The 23,374-nt window shown below is 43.1% G+C and overlaps 1 protein-coding gene across 1 annotated transcript in view; it reads left to right on the top strand.

Annotated features, from left to right (window-relative positions):
* The first annotated feature begins 2,703 nt into the window (after positions 1 to 2,703).
* The window catches only part of anos1a (anosmin 1a), a 33,945-nt gene continuing 13,274 nt past the window's right edge, over positions 2,704 to 23,374 (top strand). The window contains exons 1-12 of the mRNA XM_004564111.3: positions 2,704 to 2,912; positions 5,593 to 5,652; positions 13,242 to 13,307; positions 13,691 to 13,913; positions 14,789 to 14,973; positions 15,648 to 15,777; positions 17,117 to 17,322; positions 17,551 to 17,677; positions 19,574 to 19,678; positions 21,292 to 21,380; positions 21,662 to 21,833; positions 23,115 to 23,341. Of these exons, the coding sequence (XP_004564168.3) occupies positions 2,730 to 2,912; positions 5,593 to 5,652; positions 13,242 to 13,307; positions 13,691 to 13,913; positions 14,789 to 14,973; positions 15,648 to 15,777; positions 17,117 to 17,322; positions 17,551 to 17,677; positions 19,574 to 19,678; positions 21,292 to 21,380; positions 21,662 to 21,833; positions 23,115 to 23,341 (1,773 nt within the window). The 5' untranslated portion in view covers positions 2,704 to 2,729. The remainder of the gene's footprint in view (positions 2,913 to 5,592; positions 5,653 to 13,241; positions 13,308 to 13,690; positions 13,914 to 14,788; positions 14,974 to 15,647; positions 15,778 to 17,116; positions 17,323 to 17,550; positions 17,678 to 19,573; positions 19,679 to 21,291; positions 21,381 to 21,661; positions 21,834 to 23,114; positions 23,342 to 23,374) is intronic.

Consider the following 23,374-nt stretch of genomic DNA (forward strand, 5'->3'; position numbering starts at 1 on the left):
TGATTGGAATCCCCAGTTTCACGGTGCTTCGAATGATCGCAGGTAAGGACGTGCTAAAACGCATCCAAAACCTCTCGTTATTGTCTGGGAATGTTTGCAATGTTTCACAATGAAATTGTAATAATTTGATGAAGACTCAGTATTGCATTACTTCTAAATCTCCCATGAATGATGAACTTTGTGAGTAAAGGTCAAAGCACGTAGTTCTTTTTGTTCTCCAAGACTCCACCAGCATTAAGGCCAAAATAATGGCTTTCGTGTGGGGAGATAGAACTGATAAGGCTCTGTCCATATGCACTGGATCACAGGCTCTATCAAAAGTCTGCTTTCATGCTGTTGTTCTTCCCAGTCGAAGTGTATAGGACATTTTGGGAAAAGAGGGAAAAAAGCCCCAGAACACTGGCAGACACAACACACACATAGTGAGTCTACGCTGTCATAGTATGTTGTTTTTATTTGTGAGTAAGCCAAACCCCTCACCGGGGGGCTCAGAGGGATTTTCTCCATCCTGTAGTGGGTGGGCCACCACAGCAGCAGCAGCTCACCACTTCTTTGGAGACACTCACTTCATTAACAGCCTATTTTAGGACTATCCCTGGCAGATGCAAAACAAATCGGAAAACAATTCAGAGGATTGCTTGTAGGCTTCATGTCATTTTCTCCAGTGAGTACACTGAGGAGCCACTGTTAGTTAAAACACTCGGAGCATTTCATCGCCTTGTGTTTGAATGTATATGTAGAGGCGTAATGAACCTGCTCTGCCTCTCGTTTTGAACCTCTGAGAGGTAAAAAATCTCAGCTGTAAAGGCTCATTAGGTCAAAGACAGTACTATAAAACCTGAGAGGGAGCGGGGAGGCATGAGTGACTGTTTGGAAATCTAGTGCAGCGGAGAAAAAAGCGCCTATTAACACTGCAGGATGCTCTAGCAGTGCAAGGGGGGCCCTTACGCCAGGCATGAGGGAACTGACAATCCAAGGAGGATCTCTTCAGAATTTCCAAAACGTCATTTTTCTCCTTTCCTTGGGCAAGGAAACCAGCAGTGAACCGCTTACTTATGAGAGATATGCTTGTGGTTACTTTAATAGAGGAGTCTATAAAAATGGTGTTTGCAGCTACCACTAAACATACCAGCTAGAATTCCCTGACAAATACATTCCCTGCTATGCCCTGGTCATGTTGAGGAAAAAGCTCTCATCCTCGGAAAAAATGTCTCCAGTGTGTAAAATCACTGATTCAGGAACATAAATGTTTCCTTTCTACTAATGGAGTAGCAACCTGTGCTGGCATCAAGCAGCACATACAAGCACAGAGTAGGTAGACTCCTTTTTCATTCACTCAGAAAACACACCAAGGAAACACAAGCTAGAGTAACAGTAAAATATTTCATTGACTAAAATTCTGTGAAATAAAGGCCCGATTTACATGAAAAAAATTCAAAATAGGATGGTGTGGTGGTCAGCAAAGCAAGAGGGCCCTGAGTTCAAATCCAGCCTGGGCCGTTTCTGCGTGGGGTTCTCCCCGAGTACCCTGGCTTCCTCCCACAGACGTTAATGGGGTTAGGTTAGCTGGTCATTGTTTATATATGGACAGAAATTTGCATCAAAAAAGGTCACAATTGCTTATGATATGATCCACGAGCATAAAGTAAGATTTACAATCGTGTACAGTGATTTGTGCGTAACTTTAAAGGGCTCACAAATGCATACTCCAGTCCACACAAAAATACAAAGCAATCTGACTGCATGTAAAACTATTTTACAAATGTGCACATCCAAACCTGAATTAACAGCGCCACACATGCAAAACCTTTTAAGTTCAGCTCCACGAAAGTCTGAAAATAGACGTAAAATCCCCCTGGCTCATAAAACAGGAAGTCTTCACAGGAGTGCAGCCCGTGATTCAGAAGCAGATCAATAAAATACAGAAACAACGAACATCAATGAAGCTGGTATCAGACACACAAACCACGATGGTGTAATTAGATGTTCGAGCTTGACATTTATCACGACCAGTGCTCATGAAAGCAAATTTAAGTTTGTATTTTGGTTCTGTGGCAGGGCGTGGGTCGGTGGCGCGGGAGCGCGGGGGCGGACGCACCGGAGCTGCATCGGCTCAACAAGCCTCTTTAAAGGACTGAAGTGGGCCGTGACTGTTGGTGTTGGTGGTGTGTGTTCGGCTGGGAGCTGGAAGGCTGCAGCCGTGAGAGGGTAAAATAGGAACCGGTAATAAAGAGTGTGAAGAATGTGGTCATTCATTAATACATTCATAGCTAGCCTTCAATTTGCCTGACTACTGTACCTTACTGCAAATCAGCCATTGAACTAGTCACGATCAATTATGACGCCACTGCTCATTTATTCGTCATTGTTCGTCTCCGTGCGTTTTTGTGAGCATCATATTATTCTGGCTACATCTAATGATAAGTAAATAACGGTCTTGTGGCTTTTTATCATTGTTTTGTTTGTTCTTAATGTTGCCCTTGCTGCTAAACTAATCCCCCCTTGTGGGACAATAAAGTATTGAATTGTTGACCCAATACTCCTGGCTGTGCGCACATTGACCGACTGGAATGAAAACACCGGCTCATGAGCATCCCTCAGCCTCATGACCCGAGCTGTGTACGCCTAGATCTCATAGCTCCACCCTTGGCTATATAATAGCTAGTAAAGCTGGGCTTCCATCACATTACTCCGCATCTTTTGTTTCAGCATCCCACCTCGGAACGGAGATGCTGACCACAAACAGCGCTGTCAGGACCAGCCTGTGGATTATTTTCCTCTGCAGCTCAGGTGTCTGTGCCAGGAGGCAGCGCGCCGATGCTGATGAGTCCTGGTCGGAGAGCGTTTCCAGGGCCAGGTGTGCGTCGCGATGCCTCAGCTTGCACAGTGTAGCGGCGCTCTCGATTCTGCAGGTCAGGACACCTTTGACAACGGCTGTTTATACATAACCAGTCCTTAAATTTCACTTATTTAACTTTTTTTAATCAGCAAATGCTTTTTTTATTGGTTTGAAAGAAAATATCCATGACCCTTACATGAGTTCTGAAAAAGAGTTTCAAACAATAGATCTGTGCAATAATGTTTATGTAAAGTTACATTACGTTAATAAAATAACTTTTAATATAAGTAAATATATTTCTTATTATATATACTGCTATAAAATGAAACATATGCAGTCAGATATGGGCACTTTAGGGAAAGCTGAGGGAAACCAGTGCACAAGGTAATGGAAAGTCACGTTTACACTACAAAACAAGGTCTCAGGATGATGGTGAGTATACTCCAGAGACACTGACTCAACAAGAAAAACAAAAAAAACTTTACTTTAGAAATGATATCTAAATATCATAAAATTCTAAGAGTCTGAAACCATCTAAAACAGTGACATCATGGAGTTGACAACATGATAAAAATAAGTTCAGTCATGCTTGATGTTCACTGTTCAACTGAAAGGCCAGAATAGACCATACGGCTCATTATAGGGATTCAAACAGATTCTTCCTCTGCCATTCTCTCTCTCTCTCTCACTCACACACACACACACACACACTGACACGTGCACACACACACTGACACGTGCACACGCACACTGACACGTGCACACGCACACTGACACGTGCACACACACACTGACACGTGCACACACTTGCAGTGTGACTCTTTGGTTCAGGCTTTCGAGTGTGCCTCACTTAGTCCAATGAAACTGCACAGAATGACGGTCCAGCCTGTAATGTGTGCTGTGGTGCTCGTCAAACATGCCAAGAAGCAGACTACTGTACTGTGTCCCTGCTTCAGTTCCAGCTCTCCAAAGCTGCCCCTCAGACATGTATCACTGATACATCATTTGCCATTCCTAGTTTTGCAGTAGCCAGTATTCCCACAGCACTCATGTCAATTCATTAACTATTGAAGTGTGAAACATGCTCACATTGACTTTGTGAATCTGCGTGTCACTTTATTTTAGGGCTATTCTTTGTACCCTGTTTTAGATTTAGACTATAGTTAACGTCCATCCTCAGGTTTTTCACACTAATTATTCTTGGGCTCCATTCCTCACAAAGCTCCTGTGAAAGTCACAATTAGAAGCACGACTTGTCCTGTAGGGCCATAGTATACGTTTTATGTTTCACCACTGTCTAATCCAGCACCTCTGTTATGATTTATTATTATTTCTACTTTCACAAAATTTAGAAATGATTCATTTGTTAACGCTGGTGATGTTTCCAGTTATCGACCTGATGCAGTAGTTCCCCACTGCACTGCAAACAGACTGGTTCTTATATAACGCTTCTCTGCTCTTCTGAGCACTACACAACTTGTGCATTCACCCATTGACACAAGCACATTTTCTAACTAACATTCACACACATCAGAGAACAATTTGGGGTCAGTATCTTGCTCATGGATATTTGGCATGCAGACTAGGGGAAGCCAGGAATCGAACCACCAACCTTCCAATAAGTAGATGACCTGCACTACTGCCTGAGCTACAGCCACCCACATGTGAGGCTCACTGGCCAGCTTAAACTGGTAACGGCCAGAGCTACACTGCAGTGGTGTGGACAGTGCTAGAATTAAAGTCCACACCTAGATCCTGTTGTTCTGTGGCGAGGCTTGAAAATTGGGATTCACAGATGACTAAACTGGAGCTATTTTGCAAAGAAGAATGGGCAAAGATTGCATGGAAAAAGTCAATGAATACTTTTTCATTATCTGATTCCTGTGATTCTGTAGAAGGAGTCTTTTTCAGGAAATTGATGCGAGCTCAGTTGTAAACAGCCAATAACAAAATAAGTAAAACTGTTGATTGACATAATGACCTTGGCTTCAATAAAACCAAACAAGACAGTTTGTCTCCGCTCTCGATCGTTCATATTCCATTTATCTACAGACAGAGCAAACAGCGCTGTTAGACAATCACTGTTCGATATTTCAATCTCACTGTTTGCTGCCAACATTTTCAACGGCTTTGAAATGGAAAAAAAGAAGAAAAAAGGAGAACAGTGAACAATCCCCCAGCTGCTCATAGATTAAAAAGAAACAAACATTTCTTGTTACTGTCATTTTATTCACCAGCCAAGTCAGCAGGTTTAACTCCAGAAGAGCAGGAGACTCTCAGCGTTCATTCAAAAATGGATCTAGCCACCACTACTTACTGGTCAGTGGCATCCTGTCTTGTCTCCAACTGAGCACTTTGGATGTTTGTGTTTTAAAACCAGGTCATAAGGTTTTTTTGGAGGTTGTATTGTATAAAAACATCAGAGTAACAGGCCTGCAACCAGTCTTTGCTGTCTGATCCCAAAGACAGGAGCTGCTCCGACAACAGCAACATGTTTGGAAGTTTGAATATTGCTGGAAAAGATCGTCGTGCATAAAGTATCTGAGCTATGAGGTCTGCATGCTTTATTTAAATGAACAGGGTTGGCACTAGATGTTCCTATTCAATACTTTAACAGTCTGCAAAGTTAGACACCTGTTGGTTTCTCACGTTCCTCTGAAAGTGACATCACTCAGCTTTAAACTGGATTCATTGGTGCTTAACTCAGACAGACCCGTTTGTTTATGCTTGTGTCCTTGTCTTCCTCCTTTTAGTCTCGTCTTCAGAATAACGGATCCTTGGGCTGGTGTCATAATCATAAACAGTGTGCAAAGGTAGGAGACATTTTTAAAAGTACGTCCTTCTGATTTTCCATTCGTCACACAAACCTGAGACAGTGGGTTGTTCCTGAACCTCATTTGCATGAAGTGTTCTGATTGTCCATAGAAAATAACAACACTCTCACCTCCTGGATAAATCTCCTGGTTAACTGGGCCACACTACATGTTCTTCCTCCCTGTGTGGGTTTCCCCACTACATGCAGTTTAAGTTAATTGTTGTAAGTGTGGATGCACGATGGATGAAGTGCACTAAATGATTTAAATGTGGCTTGTAGTCTAAAGTGTTTTACATTGTGCTATTTTCATACAGTATAAGACAGAAGTTTATAAAGTGATGCGCTCATGAATGCATGTAACGTGAATGTGCTCCTCATTCAATCTGAAGCACTTTATTGAAGTATTTTTGTACCTTTGTAAGGATGCAAGTATTTCCATTAACATGCAGTTTTGAATCCAAAACAACTTCCCTCGTTTCTCAACTCTATATTTATTTCCAATAGATTTTCTTATTTCCCACGGGCCCCTCTGACTTGCTCTCCCTTAGTACATTTTTAAAAATCCTGGAATTGCCTGGAAAAAAAATCTATAAATGTATATCATGTAAATTCCCCCTTGTTTTGCAGCATGAATGAAAAGATGCAGATTAAAACGTAAATGATAGAATTATTGGCACACACTGTTCTCATATACACGTTTACATCACGGACAAGAACCGAAGAGTTTCAGTTAGCTGTGAGTGTAAAAATAGGAAGTCATGTGGGACTGCTGGAGCCTTTCAGAGTAATAAATCACTCTTTCTCGCTCTCCTCATGTGTGTGTAGTTTTATGCTCCTTGCTTTTGCAGCAATAAATCAGGCCACATGCAACCTGACAGCATGCTCTGTGCACAGGTGTACATCTGTATGTACTGGGACGTGCTGGTGGATTGTAGTGGTTATTACCCATTTCTTAAGTCTGCCATTCATCACCAGTTGTGGCTCTTTATACTGTGACATCCTATATGTCAAAGCAGTTTCCCTGTTAATACATCAGGAGTCATGAAAGAGGCAGACAGTAAAAGATGGATGGCTATCTTTTTGATAATCTGAACATTGTTTGTGAAATGATGCTCAGGTAGTCCTGGTGTTTTTAAATCCACTCATGTGAAAAACAAAGTAGCTTATCCATGATTCAGCAGCGTGAACAACCATCTTTAGCAGCAATAATTAGAAACAATCCTTTTCTATATGACTTATTAGTATCTGACACTCATGTGGGGAATGTTGGCCAGCCGCTTTTTAGTGTTACGTCAGTTCATTGACGTTTGTGGGCTTTTCTCTGTCCTTTCAGCCAGGCGGAGTTCTGCTCTGTGATGGGCCACTGCAGCACTTTGAGTCTTTTCTTTTTCAGCCTTCGTGCTGTAGATTTGCTGCTGAGATCATCGTCCTGTGCAAGGTGCCCATGTCCCATTGCTGCAAAATAAACCCAAATCAGAGCTTATCAATGTGAGATACTCTAACACGCAACATCAAGCAATCATTTTGATAAGATAATGTAATAATGTGATAATGTAACTTATACAAAATAAAATGGTTATTTATCTAAATAATTAAACATTAATGAAAACATCCTTTGTATGAACTGACTGTATATCAGATTCCATTAAATGTAACATTTATACATGGAAAATTTACATGTAATGAATTTACTTAAAGTCACCATTTTGGGCATAAATATTTTTTTAATTTTAATGTAACAGGACACAACAAGGAACAGAGAAGACAAACATGACACGATGCAGTGGTCTATAAACATGTGGGGGTGAAAAGAGATGAATGAAGAAGAAGAGCCGCTCATCACACAAAGTACTGCAATAGTCTGAGCTTATAATTGTATAACAGATGGTTCAACTCCACCTGGTCCAGCTCTAACTATATGCTTTAGCAAAAAGGAAAGTTTGAAGCCTAATCTTGAAAGTAGAGATAGTGTCTGTCTCCTGAATCCAAACTGGAAGCTGGTTCCACAGAAGAGGGGCCTGAAAACTGAAGGCTCTGCCTCCCATTCTACTTTTAAATACTCTAGGAACAACAAGTAGGCCTGCAGAGCGAGAGCGAAGTGCTCTAATAGGGTGATATGGTACTACAAGGTCATTAAGATAAGATGGGGCCTGATTATTTAAGACCTTGTATGTGAGCAGCAGGATTTTGAATTCTGGATTTAACAGGAAGCCAAAACAGGAGAAATCTGCTCTCTCTTTCTAGTCCCTGTCAGGACTCTTGCTGCAGCATTTTGGATCAGCTGAAGGCTTTTCAGGGAGTTTTTAGGACTTCCTGATAATAATGAGTTACAGTCGTCCAGCCTGGAAATATGTTAATGAAGGTAATGCCCCAAGAATCCGGTCAGACACCATCTTTCTGAGATTTTTAGCCGTAAATATAAACCTTTTTTTGTCTGAGTTTAGAAGGAAATTGGAGGTCGTCCACAGCGTTATGTCTTTAATATAAGCCTGTAGTTTCATTGATTGATTTATGCCACCAGGCTTTATGGATCATAAAAACTGATTCTAATGATTCCACTGTGTCCACATGCTTGCTCTCAGGGGTCATCTGATCGTTGGGCTTTCTCTGTATTATTGTTCAGTCTTACAATATAAAGCACCTTGAGGTGATTGTAGTTGTGATTTGGTGCTGTGTAAATTAATCTGAATTGAACTGTATGCACATTTATCAGGGGAAGGCATGTCACTATAGACAGTTGTTCCCCACAAGATTTCAGACAGTGGAGTGAAAAAAGTTATCAGAAGAGTTGTCCCAGAGCCAACTTGAGCTGCAGAAAGACCTGGAATCAGCAGGTACAGTCGTTACCGCGCTGCGAGAGTTGACCTGTCAGCTGTCTGACATCACGGATGCCATCTAACCTCAGCAGTAATAACACCGAGGCTGGATGTGGAGAGGGAGTTGAGGCTTTTCACACTTTCAGCTGTGAAATTTATGATTTTCAGGGTTTTCATCGTTAACTCGGTTTCCTGGGTCTTTTCCCGTGTTGTAGTCGTGCGTCTTATTTTGAAAGAAATATTTAAGAGTTACCATAGCGACCAGAGAGCATTAAGGGGCAGAGAGGAGGATGTTACTCTCAATGTTGTTGGTGCATTTCAGGAGGACGCTGCTAACAACGTTACACAGTTACACAGTGAATTCACGTCTATTATTATATTTACAAAATACCAGTTTCTGTCTCGGTCGTGTCTTTAATTTTGTCGTATTTATCTGCGACACCTTAAAGCCGTGAAAACATCGTCTGACGTTAAACTGCTCCGTGGCACAAAGAAGGTTGGGGGCCGCTGTGATAGGCTGATTAACAGCTTAAATATATAATACCTACTTACATTTATAACAAACATGCACATTTAAAATATCAGACTGATTTAAGAACTTCAACGAACGTCTGAAACTTAAATGACGATGCAGATCTTTATTAAAGTACGAAATCCTCCACTCATGTCTGCCCACATTCACCTGTCAGCTGTCTGACATCACGGATGCCATCGAACCTCAGCAGTAATAACACCGAGGCTGGATGTGGGCCTCACTCCAGATTTCCACACCTGGATTATGAGCCTGCATCTAGACAGTTTTATACTTACAGACAAACAGCACTTTAAATATGAACCACAGTAAAAGATAAAACATCTCCGTAGTGACAACTTTAGAGATTTAATATTCCTCCGTGTTATAAAATATTACTCATGTCAGACTTGTGAGTGTGGCTAACATGACAGTCCCAGTTCCAACATACCCCTGCCCAGCTCTTAATCTTAGAGAGGTCTGATGATAAGCTTGCTGATCCTTGTTGCTGTGAGACAGCCTATCACTTTGGCCTCATGTCATCCTCATGGGCTCTGGTGGTAATGAGAGCTTGTTAATCCTTCTATCACTATTTCCTGCAGGCATACAGCCATTTGCAAATGCCAGAGTTGATTAACAAGACACTCCCACACAGTCTAGTTCGATTCAGCTCTTAAAAAAGGCTTAAGATGGCACTGTGGCACTGGAACAATGAGCGAGCATCATAGTCACGTGCTGACACCAGTGTCCTGAGCGAAACATACACAAACTGGCATCGAGCGCAGTGTAATGACCTTCTTCCTCTCAGCAGTAATTAGTGTCCTTCAATACACAACAGCCTTGATGTGATGTTTGATTAAGAACCAGAAAATCTTTTCTTTCATTCCTTCAACTCATATTTTCAAGTACCTGCGAAATAATTTTCTAGGAAAAGTTAAAGTTCGCCTGTGGATGTTCAAAAATCTGGAACATTTTCAGAGACAATGTCAAACAGGAAACAAGACACAAACACGGCCTGTTTGGTCTCTGTGGGGTTCGTCTGGGCAGAGAATCGAACCGTGTCAGGAACCAAAGGAACGGCATTTTACACGGTCAGCAGAGAAGATGCTGCTCCATTATCTCCGTTTGGTCATGGAGGAATAAGGAACATCCACTGCCAAAATAACCCAACAGCACAATAATGTCTCCATTAGTTTAGAAGGCATCATGCTGACATATGGACCATAGCTGAAACTCACCCCAACACCAACCAGCCCAAACCTGCACCTGGCCTCACTTTAACCCCAACATTAAACCAAGACACACAACATGACCACATAAACAGAATTACTGCACTACAATAATAACAGTGTAATGACACACACACTGCTGTGCGTTGTAGGTAAATAAGAACAGCACGGCTCAGGTTTTAGTAAGAAATACATTTCATGGGCTGCTTTATCTTCAGAGTAGTGAAACAAAAATGATTTAAGCTTGAAATGGGGCAGAAAACTCAGTGATGCTGAGCTACAAAGGGAATGACACGAGAGTGGGAATGTCAGTGTGCGTTAGTGGAAGCGTCCTGTTGTGGAGAGCGTGGACAGGAGATGGGAGATGACAGGCCTGGAACAGGGCAATCAGACACTCCACTGCGGAGCAGCACAGTGTGGGCCACACTCTACTTTGCAGCAACTTCTTCTTCCCTGTATCTTCCCTTATCTTAGTGCACATCACTGACTGTGAGTTTTGCCCTTTTTTAACTTTCACAACCCTTTTGTTGATTAAAAGATGTGGTTGCCTCAGCACGGGGCTCTAAAACAGTACATCATGTCACATAATTGTGCAGCTCTCCCTTGTCAGCCCTGCAGGGCGACCTGACCAGGGTGTAACTGCCTCTCACGCTGTGACAGCAAACTCAGAGTTGTACATAATCATTAAGGGTTGATCTGTGATGCTGGAAGAACAAACAGATAAAGCCGCCGACTGAGTGGCTGGAATTTGTTGTCGCTCGTTGTTGTTCTGTGCACAGATATTTCCGTCAGGTTGCAAATGACCCAAACTAGTTGGAACATCAGGCACAAAGCGAGTCTGTCATCGGTGTTGTTGCTTGGCTCTGCAGCAGCTCCGACGCTCACACACAACATGCTGCTTCTCCTGTCTTGTGGACTCGTGTACAATCTTTAACGTATTCTTCATCTTGCTTGTGCTGCTGAACTCTTCCTCGTGGAGCACTAAGAGCACCGACACCTGCTTCATTCAGCACGTCTACAACCCGGCATGTGTGGCTTGTTTTCATCGGAGGGCGTTTGTGGCTTCATATTAACCCAAAAGCTTATTGTCCCCCCTGTAAGCAGCGATGACAAATCTGTAAGCTTTACAGAAAATACACAGAAGTAAACATGTGTGACTGTAAACCACAGTTACACTGTGAGGATCGAGCCACTGACGTTTGGTTGGTAAATGACCCCGCTGTGTCTCCTGAGCCGCAGCCTGGACTATGAGCTTAACCAAGAAAGATGTTTAAAGCCCAATTTGTGTCGTTTCATTTCTTCTTCCTCTGCGGCAGTCTATTGTGCTGCGTACCTGAATCAAAGGAATCGGTGTCATTACTTGAAGCAACTGCATCTCCCAGTGTTGCAAAGTGGATCGAACCATTTGTCTGAGCGGGAGACCAGGATGATGCTCATGATTATGCACAACTCATGTTATTGTATGAAATAATGCAGAAACAATTAATGGAACCTTGTCTTGCAGCTTTATGTCCATTTAATACAACATTAGACTGAGTTTAGTTTGTGCACATGAGAACTGGGAAGCAGCCTGAGGCCAGCTGAGCCGGATCTTTACTCAGGGTGCTCTGTCCTACCAAATCAGAGCGACACCAGGCTTCAGCATGGCGAGAAAAATCATTCATGGGTAGATCTTTTACGACTTGCTTGTTGCAAACATATTATTGACATTAAAGATCTACAGCTTGGATTAGGAGGGTATGAGTGATAGAGTCATCTAATATCCAGTGAAACACAAGCAAGCCCACAGTCTGAGACACAATGAGAGACTATGAGTGTAAGACGGGCCCGAAGTATTTGTGGAGAAAGATTTTAAATGTGATTCTGGATGTAACAGTACAGCAGACATGCTCGCTCTTTCTGTGAAAGCAAACAAATGCATGAGCTCGTTTTCACTCTGAGACAGGACATTTCTAATTTTAGAGATGTTGCACAAAAGGAAGAAATCAGTCCTAGATGTTTGTTTATATGTGGATCGATGTACACATCCTGATTCCCAGCAGTGTTACTGGAGGTCAACGTAATGCCAGAGTAAGTATGGCAGTAGATACCATATTTGGAAGATTTGAGTACAATAACTTTGTGTTTTGTCTGAATTTACAGTGCAACAAACGGTTTTTCCAGGTCAGACAAAAGTGTTGTGAGTTAGTGAAGCGTCACTTCCTGTGCAGCGTGTGCCTTATCTGCTGAGCATTTGGAGCACTCCTCCAACTTTCAGATGACTTGCTATGCCCTCGTGAGGCTGTCGTGCTTTTCACTTTCCCCCACTGCTTCTCGCTACAGCATGAAATTAGAACCAGTGCACACTTGCTCCCCTGGGCTGCCTCTGCTTACTGGTGCAGGATTGGGCTTTGTGGTGCAGAGCACTACACTGTTAACGCTTGACATGCTCCAGAAACCCCCCGAGTGTAACATAAATCCCCTCACACAGGTGTGCACCTACACAGAGTTGTGTCACCTTGTGTGTTTGCTTACAGACATGACAGAGAAATATGATCATATTTAAAAAGGACGAGACAGAAGGAGGCACTGATGTCCTCACTGTGCAGCTAGTCTGATGTCACCACACTTTCATGTCCACTTCCCCTGGAAACAACAGCATCATTATGAATTAATAACATTCATGAAAAAAGCACCAATTATTCTTCATTTTATTGAAGTTAATATTATGGGTACAATCAGTTGAATGCCCACACACACACACACACACACACACACACACACACACACACACACACACACACACACACACACACACACACCATCCCTGTACATGTTTGTATAATTTTTACAATTATTTATACTTAACTAAAGCGAGATGTGACAGGCTGTAATCTGTGGTTACCTGCAGTTTCACAGAGACATTAAACTGTCTCACACTCTTGTGTTCAGCAATAAAACATGAACACTTCACTGTGCATAACCTCCAAATGTATTTCTTCATCTCTGACCATAAACCTTAAACGTGCTCACACTGCTTTGACTTCCACAGTGCCTGGAGCCCTGCAGAGACTCCTGGGAGATGAAGGGGAAAGGCAACTGCAGAGAGTTATGTGAGGTATGGTGCAGCATAGAGTCAGTCGTACTGTATGCTTTCTGAGTACAGTACAAAAACAGCCGAGGGTTGTTTGTGCAATCACAGTTTGAAATAAAGGTGGAGAGTCTGTTAAACTCTCAGTCCCAGTAAAGACCTGGAGAATCCGCCTGTTCCTGGAAATATTATTCATATTCAGTGCTGTTCTTTTTGTCTCGCTTTTCTTAATCTTCTTGTCTAGATGCTACTTATTGATGCAAACCTGACATTATCATATTTCACAGTTTGTTCATTGTTTCACTGTCGTATGTCAAGTGTGAGAATTACACCATGTTCTAAGCAAAGAGCAGGAAGTAGCTGTAACAGTAGTTAACCTGTGCTAACTACTTTGCCTTTGATTCATCCAGCGGGTGTTTCCCAGAAAGCACTGGGAGTGTGTGACCAGCTGTGAGTTCCTGCACTCTGTGCTGATGGTGAAGCAGGGCAGCTGTCCACCTCCACAGAGAGCCAGTGGTTTTGCTGCTGCCTGTGTGGAAAGCTGTGACCACGACAAAGAATGCTCTGCTCAGAAGAAATGCTGCTCTAACAGCTGTGGCCACACCTGCCAGACTCCCAGTGACATCTACAAGGGTATGTTGAGCCAGAATCACATCACTACAACCAGGGCTGCACATAAGCAGGTGAGCATTCGCTGTCAAAATAAAAGACGCGCACCAGATAAGAAGTTGCAACGCGCGTTTGCGTCCATTAGATTTTGTGGAGGAGGACAGACATTTGTTTAGAACTCTTAGAGATGTTGAAGAAGCTCCTTTAAGCAGGTGTTCCTCCACCTCTGAAGAAATGTCAGGAGGAGTCCGAACCACAAAAGAAGCGCGTATTCTCGGACAAGTGGCTGCAGGAGGTGAGCTGGCTTCAAACAAATGATGAACGCACAGAGATGTGGTGCAGAATGTGCCGTGAAAATCCCACTCTAGTGGACAGAAACACTGCCTTTGATATGTGCGCAAACGCGCGCTGCAACTTCTTATCTGGTGCGGTCTTTTATTTTGACATTCGCACCTGCGGACCACTTATGTGCAGCCCTGACTATAAATGTGTTTAACGATTTGACTGTAGGAAATAATAAAGAAGCTTCATGCGTCCATTTCTCCCACTTATCCAGTTCAGCTAGAGCTCATCCCGGCTGTCGCAGGGTGAGAGGCTACAGCCTGGACTGGTCACAAATGAGTCACACTTGATGACATAGAGGAAGCCCGAGTATCCAGAGAGAACCCATGCAGGCACACGCACTCTAATGTTATCAGTCCTGATAACCTAAAAACTGCCCCCCTGGGCCTTTACTCAAACAAATGAAGTGGAAATTCTCCCTGAGTAAATCTGCAAATCCCTGCAGCATTGGTGGGTGCTGACTAGGAGCCCCACTGCGGAGCTACAGCAGATGATGGACAGCACTGTCCCTTCAGTTGTACTCTGTTTCACCTTTGGTGGATGTTTTGTCTGTCCAGGTGCTCCTCTGAAGCCAAGGAAGGAGCTAGCCTTTGAAGAAGTGTCTTCTGGCCAGCTGGAGGTGCACTGGTCATCGCGCTTCAACATCTCGGCCGAGCCTGTCGTCTACGTTCTGCAGAGGAGATGGAACTTTGGCATCCAGCCGAGCGAGGACACGGCCACGTCGTGGCAGGTGGCTGCACAGGTTAGTTAACTGCCTCCAATATAGACTGTTACTGAGACGTGACAAATTAAAGGAAAGAAAGCCCAAATAAAATCTCTTTGTAAGGTGCTGGGTCTCCAAGTGCTGACAGAACAGCTCTGCTGTTTCTGTTTTTGCTTTGTTGATGGCGGCAGCACTGCAACACAGGCGTCACATGATGCACTGGGACTGTTGTGGAGGCGAATAATAAGCTGAACTCAGCTCGGCATGAACTTCATAAAGTGCTGCTGGTAAAAGTAGATGTTACAGTTTCCACATGTACGGCGGGCACAGCAACAACACATTTTATCACATTTATTTCAAATTTTCAGACTTTTAACTTTGTTAGACATGAGATTATTATTTTGCTTGTAGTTTAATAACTTCATCTGCAGTTTCTAGCAGCTGTGCATTAATGTGAGGTTAAGTGTCCGAGGTGGAAATCTGAAAGACAAGCCTGCATCTGGATCTGGATCTGCTAAAATTCATCACTGCATGTTCAAATATTCTGCAAACGTTTTACGGGTCATAAGACATTTTGGTAAATTCCTCTTAACTCAACAATGAATTGTGACATGCTTAAAAATCTATCAACTTATTTTCTTAGACGTTAAAAATCGTCATCGCCAAGACAGAAACCTAAACACTGACCAAACACGCTGTTTTCTCCCAAACAGACGACGGAGCAGAGAGCGAGGCTGTCAGACATCCGGCCCGGTCGCTGGTACCAGTTTAGAGTGGCAGCCGTTAACCTTCACGGGACCAGAGGTTTCACCACGCCCAGCAGACACTTCCACTCAAGCACAGGTCAGACACACATTGCATGTCTGTGTGTGTGTGTGTGTTCGTAGAGTCCGCTCCTCCCATTCGCCAAACAGCAGCATTAACCACAATGAGTCACCGTCAGGGGGCTGGAGCCAGGTGACAGTCAGACTTTGGACAAGCTGCCAGCTGCAGACACACAAAAGCAAAGTCTGGCAACAGAGAGTGACTGCGCTGATGTAGCCGTGCTGATGTGGTGATCCTCAGAGTGGCTGTAGGCCAGTGAAGAAAGTAGGCGATGCAGCAACGTTCAAACAGGCAGAGGTGGTGACAGAAGAGGAGTTCAGACCGACCAGCTACAGTGACATCAGCTGAAAGCAAAATATATTTTAACAGCTTAGAAAATACAAAGTGACAGAGCACAGCACCAGGCCCACCCCTGCCTCTACTACCCGAAGTAGAAGAGATAGAGAAGAGAGGTGTTTTTAATGAGCTTAAAGTCAAGAAGCCAAAAGTTCATAATATCAACACTGGCACAGTTAGAAGCTATGCAAGGGAAAATAGACTGTTTAGCAAATGGTTGTACTGTGGTATATATGCAGAGGTTATGGAGAGAGTCCTCAGAGGATTCATTGTTTTGCTCTGTGTGGTTTCTGTAGCTGCCACAGTCTCAGAGGAGCCGCCTCGGCAAGTCGCAAAGATGTGAACCTTAATCAGTTCAGACGTGTTCATGGCGTTCTCCCACTGTTGCTGCACGGTGCTGAGGTACTGAGGGACGCAGTGTAGGTGGTGCCCTCATGTGCTGGAATGTATTATTAGAACAGTTTTACCATCTGATTGATCACTGATCGTGATCAGGCCGAGGAAGCACCGGATATAAATACCAGCATCCAGCCAGTTCATGCTAATGGCAGGCAGCAGTCCTCACTATTAATGAATGCAATGGTAGTGTGTGATAGTGAAGGACCCACGCACACAGCGTTACACGCCGAGTGTTCGTTTTTATCCGTAATCTGTTTCTGCAGCAGCCTTCCAGCTGCCCTCCTCCGCTTCACGCCGCACAGACCGCTGCTCTGGTCCTGCTGATATACTCAAATACATGATCAGATGATGGCAGTCAGCCCCCCTGACACCATGCCCTGAACCCACTGCTCCTCCCTTGCAGCCAAGCCACAAACCACAGCCTGCCACACAGTACTACCTGTAAATACGGCAGATGTCTTCCGGAATCGATTTTTTGGTTCTTTTGAGAGTAACGTGTGAATGAATCGGCCTTTTGTGAACTTTGCAGGATGGGTTAAAAACTAAGCACATGTCAGTGCACTAAAGGTCATTGTTTCTGCATGCAAACAGATATTAATAACATCCAACATGTGCCCCTCAGATCCCTCCAATCCTCCTGCTCCCACTGAGCTGAGAGTAGCAAATATGAGCTTTGGTCCTGGGAGCACAGTGGGAGCCAGGATTGAGTGGAGCATGCCTCCTGACCTGGATGTTCCCATCCACCACTACAAGGTCAGTTGGAGCTGGACTGCAGTTGGACATTCTTCCGCCTCATCCCTGACCAAGAGGAGGAAGACGGTCAGAAAGGTGAGAATGCCACAGCTGCAGATGGAGCACGTCAAAAACATGACTTCTCTTTAAGACCCAAGAAAGATATAATGCATGTAATGTTCTCCGAAACCCTCGTGGAGTGGAGTGTGTGTAGCATGTTTACATCTGTGATCACAACTGGAAGCAAATATGACTTGAATATAACATGGAATCAGTGGTGTGGTGTGTGCCTAATTGTGTGTCTGTGTGTGTCTGTGTGCACAGAGCCAGGTGGAGCTGGACAGCATGAGGACCAACAGGAGCTACAGTGTGGAGGTTCAGGCTGTGTCTTACTGGGGACAAACTCAGTTCAAAGGACCGCGCGCTGTCCTCCACTTCACCACGCAGCAAAGTACGGAAACACGCACACGACACCGAGGCTTTTTCAGCTCGAGCTCGAAATTTTGTCGTGAAGAACAGAAAACGTCTTCATGTCGGCTTAAAATTTCCCCAAAGTGTAAAAGCGTGTTCAGATGTTTAGGCTCGCACTGAAAGCTTCCTCCGTTTGCATAGTCGATAGGTCTGCTTTTACACTCTTATGGTGACACTTTTTATTTTTAAAAAAAGCACGTTGGGGTTTAATATTTCAAAGGTTTTCTCCTGCTGGGATGTTCAATCTTTGATCTCCTGTATCTCAGAGCTTCACTCCAGATGCAACCTTAACATTCCACACCTACAAACTTATCAGTGTGACGGGGCTGAAAACTCTTAGCTTTGAAATTCAAAATGTCAAGGCGTTCCTTTCAAAGAGGTGGTTGACATTATACAAAGAAAAAATAGAAATGTTCTTGACAATTACAGAAATGAGCGTGAGCGTGAGTGCCTCATGAAAGAAGGATTGAAGTGAAGTCGCTGTCAGCGTCTGTGCTTTTGTGCAGAGCAGAAAGCGGCGTGTGAACGTTCAAGGTGAAAAAGTTCACCAGCACATCAACGTTTTCTGTACGTGACATTAAAATGCAAAGTATGTGTGTTTTTCAGCATTTTCACAAGCTGAAGGATTTCTGTTCTTGGAAAAACCTTCACAAGCTTGGAAACCAGAGTTCATTCGCAAAAGCACGTTGTGATAAGCCCCGCCTCCAAATGTATATATCGAATTGGCAAAATTAAATGTACAGATTTGTCTTTAATGTAAAGGAGAAACTGCTTTTTTATTCTAAGTCTTGCAGTGATGAAATGATAAAAACTTGAAAGTGAAGCATTAAAATCACAGGCAACAGGCTGAAAACAGCGACTGGAGATGCATCAGCACGTGCACAGCCCCCCGTGTGACACGGGTGGGAATAACTGTTGCATGCAGATACAGAATAATCCACGAGGATGGGAAAATAAAGTCATAGTTAATACTAACGAAGAAACTGTCATCAAACCTACACGTTCTGATGTGCAATGGAGGCCCTCAGTCAGTTTCTGTTTACTTTGGGTTTTACTGTACATCTAGTTGATGATAAGTTAATATTCATTTTCAACTTTATCTTCTAAAAAACCCTGAATGAGATCGACCTATCAGCTTTCCACAGTGATGCTCTGTATTCACTGAGATTAGGTAACATAAAGGTAGTCATGTGAAAAACAAAGGTTTTACAGGGTTATGCTGTTGTGCAGCGCAGCCTTACTGCTTCCATCCGAATTAGGAGGAAAAGTAAGTAGTGTCCAGCTTCTCCCAGTCAGTTGCACTTTATTAAGAGGTTATCAGTAGATGAGAGTCAAAGTCTGCAGCATTCAGGTGTGTACTAACACACTGAGGAGGAACGACATCAGCAGTGATGTAATCATCAGTCTGGGAAGGGTTATAACGAAGTACACCACAGGAAAAAATATTATTCATGTGTGGAAAGATGGTTACCCATCCCAGGAGGCCGAGCAAATTCATCCAGAGTCAGACTGCAAAGGCCTCAGTTAGCATATTTAGTATTGAGTTCATGCTAGTGCACCGACTGCAAAACAGCAACTCTTCAACAGGACAAAATCTATAACAGAAAGCTGTGGCCCAAAGTCCCGACCTCCACATGAACCTCCACATGAAATACTGTGATGGGACCTTAGAAGAGCTGTTCACAGGCCACCAGCATCAAGAGGGGGCCCAAATTCCTCCACAGCAGCTTGAGACACCAACAAGTCATACAGAAAATAATTACCTCCAATGATTGATACCAAAGGTTTTTGTACCTGCGGCTGTGTCATGGCATGTGTTTGGATATCACTGTATGTGATGCAGTTCATGTTTAATTGTATTCTGTCTGTATTGAAGGCACGAGTGCTCCCAGAAGCCCTGCAGGTGACGTCCTGGATGTGGGGACACCGTTCTACCAGGACGGACAGCTCAGGGTTCATGTTTACTGGCAGAGAAGCGTGGGTATGTACAAATCATATCACACGTAACATCTGAGCTATCCTGCAGCTGCTCTGCAAACGTTCAAACAACTGCTGTTAAAAGACAAATACCCCGTTTGAAACAGCGTGCAGAGATACATGTGCCAAGGTTTACTCAGCAAAAATTGCAATACACGTCATTCTGAAAAAGAAACGTATTTTCTGTGCAGAAGGTGTAAATATGATGAGTAATTCATGTTATGGAAGGAGGCTGGTCTGCTGCCATGAGACACAATGTTAACCACCAGTTTCACAACATCAGCAAGAGGCTGAAGCGAATCTTGAAACACGAGCTTAGGTTAGAGCTGCTAAATGTCTCTAGGAAACTACTGCATCACAACAGTCAGTGCCAAACTGCATAAAAGGCAAGAAAACAAGCACAAAACTAAAGTATACAGAGCAAAAACACAATTTTATGAACACAGACTCAAAGTTAAAAACTAAATAAATGCTCTGTACCACACTCACAGTTAACACAGGGGAAGAAAGAGTTATGTTGACCTGCCAAACAGTGGACTGTGCAAAAATGTCCTGTGGAGTGAGGGATTTAGTCGCTCCCGTAATCTTTCCCTGATGTGACTGACAATCCGTCTTTCAATGATGCAAACTGTGAGCTCTTACCTCTCGCTTCTAGAAACAGCTCTATTTCTCTGCAGCCCGAAGGCTGTGCAGGATATGGAAACGCAGGAATACGCTAAGCTGTTGTTGGGCTTTAACCCACATACAGGTCAGAAATAAGATGTAATGATTAAAAGTTCAGCAGTTTAGTAAAGGTTTATTGGTGTACATGGGGCAGTAAGCTCACTAGTTAGCTGACATTTAAAAATAATGGCTCAGGTATCTGGAAAAAAGGAAGACACAGCGCAGCACTGCTAAAACCTCTACCCTAAGAACAAGGATGAAGAACGAAATAGCAGAAAGGATTGGGAGGACTGGTGACAGGTGGTGACAGAATCATCCAGCACAGTGGAAGCTGCAGAGATTTGGGTGAATATAAATTCATGTATTTGAAGTTTTAGGGCTGTGGTTGGAAGCACACACGTTCACCGAGCGAGTGCTTGGTGACTGGAGACAAGTGTCATCACATGACAAGAAGACACCACAAATGGCCCCAATCACAACAGGGCTGGTGGTTTAATGTTTCTGCAAGGTTGGAATCAAAAACCTAAATCTCTGCAGTAAAATCCTAGATCTCCACCATGGACCTGAAAACAGGGTTATAGGTCATGAAATAAAAAGTGAATATGTAATCTGATAAAGCAGAAATGGGAGTGAGACACCATATTGGATCTCATGAATGAGTATTCAAATCTCGTCACCTTGTCAGGTATTATAGTGAATAACAGCTGGTGGATCCTTACAGTATAAACTCTCATCCTAACAACCTCCATAAAAGCACTCAGAGGAAGCGTGAGGGAAAAAGCGACAGAGCAAAACAATTCTGATCTGTGTCATGACATAACTAGGTTTCAAAAAGCAGGTTCAAAGAAGAAAAACACTTTAAAGGTTGCGTGGACATAGCAGTATAATACAGCTAATGAACAAAGTGCAAGACTCAACATAAACATTGCTTCTTCTCTGGCTTGTTGTGTGCAGATCCTTTGGTTGAATTCTACAGAATCCAGTGGGGACCTGAATACTGTGGACACGACCAGACCGGCCCTGTGGAGGAGACCAGTACAAAGGTAACCCTATTCAAATAAATGAGTATCATTCTGATCATGGAGGTGAAATTATTTCATTTCCATAGCCAAAATAAAACAGAGTTGAAAGGCATCACATGGGTGGTACAGATAAAAAGGACTGCTTTTATTAATCTTGTTATTGATAAGACGAGACAACGTATGCATTGTGAACAGGTGATTTTAGTCTTTGCCTTGCCTGCTGTGAAATGAGAGTTGCAGTAATCTGAAATTGGGAATCAGTCTCCAGTCAGCCATGCTCACACCCTGTCTGTCTAATCTAGGAGAGCTTTATCAGCCTGCAGGGCTTACTCTTCTCCTGTAAGTACAAAGTCCTTCTGCAGCCAGTCGGCAAAACGAGTCATCCTCTGGCAGAAAGCACCAGCTTTCATACGCCTCCCTGCACCACCATCCAGGCCAAGAGTCCAACACCTGTCAACTGTCCCAGAGAAACCGGTGAGGCAAACGCATAATGGCTTGTTTATTTCATTTTACTTATCAGTGTCTGCACACCTCAACACTTTCTAAGTGCAGCACGAGTCAGCGAGGTCAACTCTGTTAGCTTCTAATCAAGCCTTTTTTTCTTTAGACACAAAACAATCCTGACTCACAGCACACATATGTATAAAAACATTACTGACGCTGAACTGACCAATCAAATCTCTCGATGCAACCAGCCCCTCCCCTACCTTCCGTACATCGTTTGAGGAATTTGAAACTTTACACCCATGATCAGGGTTAAACTTGGAAATGGGAAGTGAGACAACTTTAAGACTGGGTGTAGTAGTGCAACGCTGAGAAAAGAATTATGATGATAACATGGTGCAAAATAGTGCAGCAAATGCAACTGTAAATAGCAACACTGCAAACCAGTCAGTGTAGCCTGTATTAAACTGCCCCGTTTTTCACACAATCCTCGAATGGCACAAAGATTTGTGCGCTTCAGTTAGTTTTGAAAGTTAACAAAAACATAATGCAACAGTACATATAGGTGTAATTATATAATATAAATTAAATTGAACTTTTCCAGATGATCAAATCTCACTTGTTGAGCAATCCTTACCTTTCAAAATAAAATCTTAACTTCCTCTCATGTCCTCTCTTTCTTACACCTCTCCATCGAGTGTCCATCACATTACCATGACATTAACATATTTTTTTCCTTCTGGTAAAAATAGCACTTTTACATTAGTTACAATGATGCAGTAACAAAGTACACATATTAAAATCTTTTGTTTGATGTTATTTGTTGAGCTGTTTGAAAAGATGTGCTTCAAATGACCTTAAAATGTAAATGCATGTATGCTTTTTTCAGTAGTTTCTGAGGTAGCACAACATCGACACCTTTTCTTATTACTGAGCAAATATCGGGATGTCGTCGGCTGGAGCACAACATGAAAACCTAACTCAGTATTGTGTATTTATCTGTCAGATTTAACTACTCATTTCCTGAAGGTGCCAGAAAGCGTTCCAGATTGTTTTTCCCATTTTAAGCCTTCACATTTCAAAAGCAGTATAAATACACAACACAATGATGTAAACATGAAATGTAATTTCAGAGGAATCATATGCACAAATATTCAAAACTGCCTGAGGAGACATAATCATGTTCCAGTCTGTCTGTTTTTATACTTCTTCTGGTGAGCGATTGGAAGTTTATGCCACTTGCTTCCTCATGGAGAGGAAAACCTTTCCAGTATCTGACTTCATTGGACTGTCCGGTTGTGTATTTTTCAGCTATGAATCTTCAGAAAGTCCTGGTGAAAGCAACCAACCTGATCGCATCTTTTGAGGTCCTGGGTGGCAATGTGACAGCTATCTTTAGCTGGGATATATCTATGACTTCATCCCACCAGCAGCTAACTGGTTACCAGGTTACCTGGGCAGAAGTCATCTCAACTAACCGCAACTACAATGTCAAGCTGCCTCGCACCCTGATCTCCCAGTCCCAGATCCTACCGCCGGTCAGTGAAGTGACTTTACTAAACTATACAATG

The sequence above is a fragment of the Maylandia zebra genome, linkage group LG23, assembly GCF_041146795.1.
Source record: "Maylandia zebra isolate NMK-2024a linkage group LG23, Mzebra_GT3a, whole genome shotgun sequence".
NCBI lineage: Eukaryota > Metazoa > Chordata > Actinopteri > Cichliformes > Cichlidae > Maylandia > Maylandia zebra.